The sequence below is a fragment of the Ovis aries genome, chromosome 13 (genome assembly GCF_016772045.2).
Source record: "Ovis aries strain OAR_USU_Benz2616 breed Rambouillet chromosome 13, ARS-UI_Ramb_v3.0, whole genome shotgun sequence".
In the NCBI taxonomy this organism is placed as follows: domain Eukaryota; kingdom Metazoa; phylum Chordata; class Mammalia; order Artiodactyla; family Bovidae; genus Ovis; species Ovis aries.
The window spans coordinates 54,710,075-54,719,960 of record NC_056066.1 but is presented as its reverse complement, the minus strand read 5'-3'; the positions used below and the strand labels follow the sequence as shown (position 1 = coordinate 54,719,960).

The window sequence follows — 9,886 nt, the reverse complement described above, 5'->3', positions numbered from 1 at the left end:
GGAAACACCCTCCCACCTGCTGGAAACCCTCCTCGGCTCTCCCCGGACGCCCGTAGCCCCTCCCCCTCTCGCACATGCGCGCTGAGGAACCCTGCGCAGGCGGGGCCGGTCCCGGAAGTGATCCCTGGAGGCGGCCCCGGAAGTGACGTGCCCGCGGAGTGGTGAGTGTGGGTAGCGTCCGGGCACCCGTGGGAGAGGGTAGGGCACAGGAGTGGGACCGAGCGCGCCCTCGAGTCCCTGGCCCGGGCTTCCTGCTTCCCTTTAGCCCGCGTGGGCGCGCTCCGGCAGCCCGGAGACGCCCTCGGGCCGAGGTCCTCGCGGGTGTTGTTCTGTACTTGCGGTGGCGCGGTCGCACAGAACAGTGTGAGCGTGAACACGGGTGTAGAGTTCTGCAGAAGCAGCGTCCTGCTCTGAGGGCAGCTCGGGGCAGGCTGGACTTCTCAGACTCGTCCTGGTCTGGCACCCCGGTCCGTCAGGAGGGGGCTTCCTTCTGTAGAGGACCCTTCTCGAGACACGAGCGGAAAGGAGAACACGCTTTTAAATGATAGTTCTCAGGCACATAGATTTTAGCAGCGGAAACGTGTCCAGAGTTAAGAAACACAACATTGATTCTTTAAAAATGACCTTTGCCTTGGTGCCCTGGACGGTGGTCGTGTGTGTGTCCCGCATTTGAAGAACACTGCTGTGAATCACTGGTGCAGTGAGGATACTACGTGAAGTGGGCAAGTGACAGCCTCTCTTGAGTCTCAGCCTCCACTGCTTTAAAATGGGCGTGCAAAATGTAAGGGTCCGAAATCCTGGCACGGTCTCTTGAGGACAATTTAAGGAGGGTGTAAAGGCCCCCATTTGAAGGGGAGCATTCAGGGAAACAGCAGAGTTGATGTTTTTATCTGGAGCTGGTGACAATGGCGTTGCTGCCGCTCCTGGACGCCCGCAGGGTAAGGAGAAGGACCAGGACAGAGGAGCGTAGACATGGCCTCCTTGGCTGGTGGTGCAGCCTTCAGTCGATATCCAGCTGTTGCTACTCCATCCAGCCATTGCCCAACAGCAAGGCAACTGAGGGTGGTCCTGCAGGGTATTCTCTTGAAACAGCAGCGTGGGAAAGGAGTCTAGAAAAGCAAATGGGGAAAATCCAGTATGCGGTGTTATCTCTCATAGGGTTGTAAGAAACAAATGGGTTTGTTTTGGCGTGGGGGCGGGGGGTTGTCCTCAAGATTTATGGGCTCTCAGTTCCCTGGCCACAGAGGGAGCCTAGGCTTCTGGCAGTGAGAGCCCAGAATTCTAACCACTAGGCCACCAGGGAACTCTTTCCAAGTGGCATATGGGCTAAGAGGGCCTGACTCCTGTGGAAAGTGGTGAGTGAGGTGAGAGCTTCCTTCGTGGGCTCATTTATTTCAGAAACGTAGATCAGGATTTTTTTGGCCCAGGAACCCACACTTCTTTAGTTTCAATTTCATGTTCAGGTTTAAACCAGATGTCTTATTTTACCAGTTTGCCTTTTGTTAAGGAGTTATGATACCTTCAAGGCTTTTCTCAGCGAGACCCCAAGCGGTGTTGGAGGGTGTGGGGTGCTGGATGCTAGCAGCCCGCATGGTCCATGGGCCCAGCCGCCTTCTTCTGCTGCGCGCTTCTCCCAGACTGCTCTCAGTCAGCTGTGCGGACTGCACCAAGCACCAGGAACCACCCAGGAAGCAGCCACTCTCGGAGAAAAAACTGGTGAGACTTCTAGAAACCCTGAAGGGATTTGCCTCCAGTTTCCTCATTGGAAGTCACGGGGTGTTGTTTTGAGCTCCCACTATCTTGTCTTCATTTATCCTTGAAGATGAGGACATGAGATGAAGGCCTGTGGATACCAAGTACCATGCGGGCCAAAACTGTGGTGGCCCCAAGGTGGTACCCAGTGTGGTAGAAGTGATGACCCTTCTGGGTATTCTCTGCCTTCACCAGGAGGGTGCCCAGACTCCTGTATCACTAGCCTATGTGTCTGAGATAAGTATTACATATATTCTTAAATGCATGGAGAAGGGAACGGCTTACCCACTCCAGTATTCTTGCCTGGAGAATTCCATGGACAGGAGAGCCTGGCAGGCTACAGTCCATGGGGTCACAAAAGTCAGATACAACTGCGTGACTAACACTTTCACTTTTCACTTTCATATTCTTAAATATGTGTGAATAGTTCTTAATTTATAACATTGGAGAGGGGGCGCATAGACGTTTAGTTTTATAGTTCTCAAAGTCTTACACTTTTTTTGTTCTTCTGTTTACCAAAACCTATTTAAAATATGAATGATCTTTAATCAAATTGAAGAATGTATGTGTTTAAGACCACTTTGTTTTCCCCTAAGTAGGGGGTTCCACATGAGGCTTATTAGGGCAGAGAGTACTTCCTGTGGGAAAATTACTTTGGCAGTCAGTAAGTGTACTCAGATGTATCAGGTTTCCAATGGTTATGTCTCCTCCCTGGAATGTAAGCACTGATTCTGAGTTTTATCTTCTGTTCAGTGCTCATCAGTTATGCTTTTTTCCCATCAGGTTGCTTTCCCTCGTGTTCAAAATTATGCATTGTGTTTTTGAATAGTAATTCATGGTTTTTCCATGTGGTGGTGCCAGAGCATCTTAAAATATTTGTGTGTTTTCCTTTTTTAAAAAAAGATCTGCTTATGGAAATGCAGATGCCTTGGTCCCCACGGAGGGGCTGTGTGGGCGGCCACATCTGCCTGTGCACTCCTGTGGGAAGCAGGCAGGCTTCTTGGGACAGGGCTGGGGTGGTAGCCCCAACTTGAACCCTGGCACCTCGGGCAGCTGGACATCTTGTGCCAGTGAACATTTATTAAACATTAGCCTGGTCGGTTAGGTCTAATTCTTGAGGTCGGTTGTAGCTCCCTTAGGGACCTGGAGAAGAACTTGCTCACAGATTGGAGCTCGGTTTGCACCACCACATTTAAAAATGTGGACCTACTCAGTTGGCCAGAGACTTCTGCTCTTAGCGGGAAGCCTGGCAATGGCCCAGGGACCGTCGCTCTCAGTGTCTCATGCTGAAGAACAGAAACTTCCTTAGTAAAGGTCTGTTATTTCAGTAGTGTGTTTCTATTTGAAAAAAATCTAGGAAGATGCTTTATTTAAGGAGTGTCTCCTGTGCTGTGCTGTATTTAGGTCGTTAGTGTTGTTTGTTTCTGGGGTGTGTATTCCACGCTGACCACTCTTTACATCTGCGTCGTGAATTTATATTTGCCTACAAATAGCAGTGACTTCCGGGAACTCTTTCTTATATTTGCATTTTAGGAGAGATTAACAATGTTAGTATCATTAGCATCTAATTTTAAAGCTCTTCCTAGGTAGAAAAGGTATGTTTCAAATGGCTGCTTGGTCCTTGGAATGACTGCGGAGTTAATACCAATCAGGGCACCCTGTGCTCTCTGCAGAAACGGCATTTTGTGGATCATCGCCGAGTGCTCGTCCGAGGGGGACGTGGAGGCAATGGGGTGAGCTGTTTTCACAGTGAACCCCGGAAGGAGTTTGGAGGCCCTGACGGTGGTGATGGAGGCAACGGGGGCCATGTCATCCTGAGAGGCAGGTGCCCTTGGGCAGCTGGGGAACTTCACTCTTGTCTGTCATCTCTGGATGGGGAGTTTGCACCTTCTTGCCCTAACAGGAATTTGAATTCAAAACCGATGTGTGGACATCATTTTATTAAATTACGTGGATGTTCACATTTAGATATTTTACCCCAAACCAACTTTCAAACCAACTTTGATGGTTTGTTGTTTTTTTAACGTTTCAGGAACATAAAGACTATCAGAGAATCTAACATTCTGGTACCATATGTCCAAGGGTTAAATCTGTTACTGTTACTATCAGTCAAGTGCTAAAAGGGTGTTGATCACCCCTAAACACATGGAGCACAAAGGCCTAGCAAACCAGTCCACTTGGAGTTAGTAGCCATTCACAGCATAATAATAAAGTACAGCTGTTCAAATCACAATGATATTGTGGGTAGTTGTGAATTTTTTGGAAACTGTAGTATCTTTTAAAGGAAAAGGAATTTAGCTTTTTCAAAAAGTCTCATTGCGGGTTTGGTAACTTTTGCTGTGACTTCATCCCGTGTGCATTCTTAGTCTGAACAAGAGAAACTTTACGAAATGAGACGGGTCTGCCTTTAACACAGAGGGCGGTGACGCTTCCCGCTTTGACTTCCAGTTGACCAGCAGGTCAAGTCTCTGTCCTCTGTCCTGTCGCAGTACCAAGGGTTTGACGGCGAGGACGGCGGCAGGAAGAACTGCTTTGGGCGGAATGGCGCTGTCCTCTACATTCGGGTAGGCCAGGCGTGGGGTCCCCTGTCCACCCTGTGGGCCGTCGGGTTCCCAGGTCCTGCGAGTGGCCTAGAGGGGCCTGTCTTCCACAGAGCAACCCCAGTCGGGGACTTAGTGTCAATTTCATACCATATGCACCTATGACCTGTTCACAGTCCTGAGACGATTCTGTCTTCCAGTGAGGGGACCCACAGGTCCGCAGTCCCTATCTGCAGCCCCACAAGCCTCCCCTGCCCTACCCCCTGGGGCATCTCCGTGTGAGCAGTGGGTTCACACCCTCAGCGTCGCTCTCATTCGCAGATGCTCTGCTCACCCTGATGCTATAGAAGTGCTACTGGGAGAAGCCATTGTGCAGCCTGCCCCACAGAACCCTGAGGGCCCTCCTCCCTCTGGGAGCTTGAAGTACCCCCTTCTCTGGAGCCCCTAAAAACACTTTGTTGTGTTTCAGGTCCCCGTGGGCACTTTGGTGAAGGAGGGAAATGAAGTCCTGGCTGACCTCTCGCGCCCAGGAGACAAGTTCATTGCAGCAGTGGGCGGGGCAGGGGGGAAGGGTAACCGCTTCTTCCTGGCTAACGACAACCGTGCACCCACAACTTGCACCCCCGGACAGCCGGGCCAGGAGCGCGTCCTCTTTCTGGAGCTCAAGACGGTGGCACACGCTGGACTGGTGGGTGTTTGTGCATCATGGCGGCAGAGCAGCCCGCTTTCTCCTATCAGGTCCTCTTGGCTTCATTAGGAGCCCTGTTCTTGCTTGTCCCCCGTTCCCAACCTGAGACTCTCTGACCCAACCAGGTACAGACTCTGTGGTGATAGTCTTCACTGTCTTCCAGGTTGGGTTCCCCAACGCCGGGAAGTCCTCGCTTCTCCGGGCCATTTCAAATGCAAGGCCCACTGTGGCCTCCTACCCATTCACGACCCTGAACCCCCACGTGGGGATTGTTCACTACGAGGACCACCAGCAGATAGCAGGTAGGATCTCTCAGAGGATTGGGTGATGGTGGAATTCAGAGCCATGCTTATGTAACTTACATGCAGCCTTGTTTTTCTTCCTTGAAAAATTATAGTTCTTTATCAAAATCGGTTTAGATTTGCTTCCCACCCCCTCCCCCAGGCATCTGTTAGTGGCAGTTCAGGAATTTGAGTTTAAATTTCAAACCTGAGGAAATTACTCCTTTTCACCGCCTCTATTCTTCTTTTCCATCTACGGGGAATTCGGCAGCATCAGTCATGTGGACAACATGTGATTTTAAAAGCTTTCCCTGTACCATTTTGAGAGAAGAAAACTTTTTCCAGAAGATAATGTACCCATTAAAAATAGTAAGCCTGCTGGCAACGTGGTTTGTATAGCACTTTATATTTGCAGAGGACTCTATCATAATTTCTATCGGTAATCAAATTATTAATAGATTACAGGAAGCCGTTTTCCCCTTTTTTGAATCACTTTTGAAGCCAGAGAGATTGGAATGTGTTAAGTAGTTCTTATTAGACTGATCTGTCATCATGCCAGTCACCCAAATATTTCAAAGCATTAGCAAGACTGGAAGCTGCAGTGCCTCAGATGGAATCGGCCTGGTGAATCAGCAAGGCGGAAAATTGAATGACTTCACTCATGAGATACTTTTTGGAAGGAAAGTCTCAGTGCCCAGAGGCCCCGGGCTCCCCTCCTGACTGTCTGCTTGTCTCCTCCACAGTGGCTGACATCCCCGGCATCATCCGGGGTGCCCACCAAAACCGGGGCCTGGGCCTGGCTTTCCTCAGGCACATCGAGCGCTGCCCCTTCCTCCTGTTCCTGGTGGACCTTTCGGTGCCAGAGCCCTGGACGCAGCTGGACGACCTGAAGTATGAGCTGGAGCAATACGACGAAGGCCTGTCCAAGAGACCCTACGCTGTCGTGGCAAACAAGATCGACCTCCCACAGGCCAGGGCCCGGCTGCCCCAGCTGCAGGCCCGTCTGGGCCAGGAGGCCATCGCCCTGTCGGCAGCCACCGGGGAAAACCTGGAGGAGCTGCTGCTGCGTCTGAAGGAACTGCATGACCGCCATGTGGCCACCGAGCTAGAGCACGGCCGCCAGCCGCTGCAGTGGTAGCAGAGGAGGCCGCACCTGGCAGGCCAGCTGCAACTGGAGATGAGGAAGGAGCCCCAGGGAATTGGGAGGCCTTGGTGCAGGGGCCTTCCTGCCAACCTGGGACTCCCAGCCAACACACCCCCTGCCTTGGGACAAGACCCCTTCGGCAGCGGACGCTCCTGCCCCTGCCAGTCTCTCCCCAGTGCTTCCACACCCGCCTGCGTGTGAGTGACGTGCTGCAATGGGCTCATCTGTGTTAATTGGCCCCTAATTATTAATAGCAGGGATTACATGCTGGCTGACGTCACCAGATGGGACGTGGACAGGAGCCAGCGTCAGCAGCGCTGACTCGCGGGTGGTGGCAGCTGAGGCAGAGGTGGGCCTCTGATTCCACAGCTGTTGGCACCCTTTCACAGGGATGCTCCGTCTGCTGCGTGAGGCAGGGGGTGAGGAAGCTTTTGCAGGTGCCCAGCTGTGAAGAAACAGGGCATCAGTGAGGGTGACGCCCGCTCTGTCATCCCAGACGGTGCTGTGCTCTGTGGAAGCTGAGCTTCACGACTGAGTGCTCCCAATATCCGACCTGGGCCTCATGGTGGGTTATTAACTGCAGGCTGCAGGCAGGGTGTCGGCAGCCTGAGCCTCAGAATGGTCAGGGACAGGTCTGTGTTGCTAGGTGTCACTGGCAGCTTTACCCACACCTCAGGGTCCCCCAACTGCAGATGCCCTAATGAAGACAAGCCCACACATCGAGCAAGGTGTGGGCCCACACATCTGTTTCCCCCAGCTAAAGTGTGATGCCCCTGACGTGCCCCTGAGGGGTGAGGGAGGGGCAGAGGAACAGGCCCTCTAGGAGTTGGCCTCAGGGTCTCAAGGCATCTGAGCCTCTGGATCACTCAAACCCACATTGTTTCTGTATGATGGGGGCTGGGCAGACCTCAAACAATAAGCCAGCGCCTCAGCTTTCAGGAGCAATTCCATTTTGATCTAACATCAAATCTGCGACAAGAACAAGAGTTCTTTACCCGAAGCTTTATTTTAATGTCTTGTAATTTCAGAGATCCTTGTGTTCTGGAAACCAGAGATGGGTTTTGCATCTGTTTGTTCTTTCAGGCCACCACAAAGAGTAAAAGCCAGGTCTGAGTAGCATTTAATTATCAACGGCCTTTCATCTTGCTCACAGGGCCCCCGCCACGTTCACTCTTCAGAGGCGGAGACGCTCAAGATGCCCGTGTAGCTGACCCGCCAGGGACCCCACTGCAGGGGCAGGGGCTTGTCCAGTTCTCGCTGTGTCCCCCAGAGCCTCAGGACCTGACCATCAGGGGCACCAGTACATTTGTGGAACGAGCAAGTGTGTGGTGGCAGATATCCAGTGCTTTTAGGTTGCTTTTAAAGACATTTAAAAGATCAGGTGGACCCCAAGCCACAGCCCCCGTCCCAGCTCCCCTAGACCTGCCTCTTCTGGCTGTTTTGCTTAGTGACCTGCTCTGAAGTCTGAGCAGCTCTTACTACCTTGATCAACCTGGAGCATCACCTGTTGATCTCTGGCCCTGAACAGGGACTTGCTTTCTCACACTTAATCCCTGTACCCTCCCTGGGTCTGTGTCGGGCCATCGGGGCATGGGCTGTGGGGTCCTGGGTTTTCTTGCGGCATTCTCCCTCCTCCAGGTGGTGTCTGTCCACGTCATCCCTTCCCACTGGTTCCATCTCCCCGGAGCTCAGCCACCAGCCTCCCCTGAGGTCTTCTCTCCACTTCCTCGGCCTTCTGTTCCCCCGTGGATGACAGTGGGCTCAGCTCCTCCCTGCTCTCTCCTCCCTCCTGCTTTACTCTCAATTCATCTGCAAAGACCCTGATTCCAAATCGGGTCATATTGTGAGTTTCCAACTGATGTGAATTTGGGGTCCTCTTCAGCCCCATCAGCACCCTGTTTCATACCGAGCTGATGCCCCCTCATCTCCCCATGCAGCAGCCTAAGTGGCCCTATCCTTGTATGCACAGATCCTTACCCCACCCCTGCTTGGCGACCCTCTCCCTTGCCTGGCCTGACTCCCCCTGGCCCCTGGGCTCCCTGCCCCACCACTCCAGCTGTTTCCTTGCAACACCAGGGACCCTCCAGTAAGGATCCTCTGGGAAACCAGGCTTCTGTGTGCCAATGCCCTTCCTCAGACACCCTATGAGTGCCTCCCAGCTGGTGGCCCCGCAACCATCTGATCAAAGCCAGACTCACCTACATGGGCCCTGCCCTGGGCCATGCTGGCCTGTGGGTACGTGGTCCTTGGTATGTTCATCGGCCACCACGTGGCTCTTTGAGACACAGCTCACTGGTTTGCATTGCATCCCAGGGCCAGGACACCAGAGGCAGGAGGACAGACTTGCTGGGCCCATAGTAGTTTGGGTAAAACACGTGTGTGGGGATACACACCAGTGTGTTTACAGATGGCAGGGGGCACCACCCCTGAGGGTTCTGTCAGACGGGTCAGTGGTGATCAGGCTTGAGGGTGGAGAGGTGGCTATGGCTCTGAAAGCACGTGAGGTGCCTGGTCATGTTATCATGTGACGAAGTCGCACAGAACTTGAGGTTTGATGGGTAGACTCAGAGTCTGGGAAGGCGAGAAAGTTCTGGAGGTGGATGTTGGGAATAGTTGCACGACTGTGAATGTGCCTAAGGCCACTGAGCTGTGCACTTAAAAACGGTTAAAAGGGTAAGTTTTACATATATTTGATCACAGTAAAAACACACGCAGAACTAAGCACACGCATTTGTGTGCACACATGCAGTTACATGCACACACGTGCAGGTGAGCATGTGCTAGGCACTGTTGACACCATCCGTCTCATCACAGGGTGGCTCTAATGCTCAGGCCCACCAAGGCCAGGGTGTCTCCTCTTGTGAAAGGGCAACAGGGCAGACAGAGCAGAGGGGACACACAGGCCTTGGGTGGAGCCAGAGCTGCCGACAGGAGTGTGAGCACCCAAAGAGGGCCACCTGGAGGGGTCTCTCTGTCTTGCAAACCTTTAACTCTCGAGAAAAAAATTTTTTTTTCCTTGTCAGAAGTAACCAGGCAGCAGTGGGTCGGTATTTTTCCAGAGCCACGAGATGTCTCCACTTTCTGCTGTGGCCTTGAAGTGGAGGTGGGGGTGAAGGGCAGGCTTTCTGCCTCACTGTGGTCTGGGTGGGCTGCCTAGCCCATGGAGCCCACTACACTTGGCACTGGGATATGCCTGTCACCCACCCCTAATTGCCTGGTTTTATCATCTATATGCCTGGGACGCATCTGTAAGGTCCAACAGAGTAGGGACACCCGTGGTCTGGCCTGGGGTCTTAAACTTGCTTACTTCAGCCCCACCCTGGGTACACAGCCCCTTCCCCATGTGGGATCTTCTGGGACCCATGGCCAAGGACAGAGCAAGCCTTGGAGTCTAGAGGGCCATGCCCCCAAGATGCTAGCATACTGTCCCTGGCCAAGCCTATCCATGCTCAGACTCCTTTCGATTCAAAGATGGTCCTCT

General features: G+C 52.7%; 1 protein-coding gene across 4 annotated transcripts; it reads left to right on the top strand.

Moving 5' to 3' along the window:
• The first annotated feature begins 132 nt into the window (after positions 1–132).
• Positions 133–7,524, top strand: MTG2 (mitochondrial ribosome associated GTPase 2). 4 transcript variants are annotated; one of them, XM_060396942.1, is made up of 7 exons: positions 133–161; positions 1,508–1,716; positions 3,426–3,573; positions 4,201–4,316; positions 4,762–4,980; positions 5,144–5,282; positions 6,005–7,524. In XM_060396942.1, the coding sequence occupies exons 2-7, from the start codon at positions 1,513–1,515 to the stop codon at positions 6,397–6,399; spliced, it is 1,221 nt and encodes a 406-aa protein (XP_060252925.1). In that variant the 5' UTR covers positions 133–161; positions 1,508–1,512; the 3' UTR covers positions 6,400–7,524. The 4 variants fall into 4 exon arrangements, with proteins under 4 accessions (XP_060252925.1, XP_027832779.1, XP_042085839.1 ...); XM_027976978.2 differs by having other exon boundaries at positions 1,492–1,716; XM_042229905.1 differs by having other exon boundaries at positions 139–781.
• Positions 7,525–9,886: the final 2,362 nt, after the last annotated feature.

What these genes read in the sequence shown, in the direction of transcription:
- MTG2 (XM_060396942.1), top strand. Translation starts at nt 1,513, where the DNA reads ATGATACCTTCAAGGCTTTTCTCAGCGAGACCCCAAGCGGTGTTGGAG. An exon ending in CGGTGGCACACGCTGGACTG is followed by an intron (nt 4,981 to 5,143) that starts GTGGGTGTTTGT and finishes ACTGTCTTCCAG; the next exon opens with GTTGGGTTCCCCAACGCCGG. An exon ending in GGACCACCAGCAGATAGCAG is followed by an intron (nt 5,283 to 6,004) that starts GTAGGATCTCTC and finishes TCTCCTCCACAG; the next exon opens with TGGCTGACATCCCCGGCATC.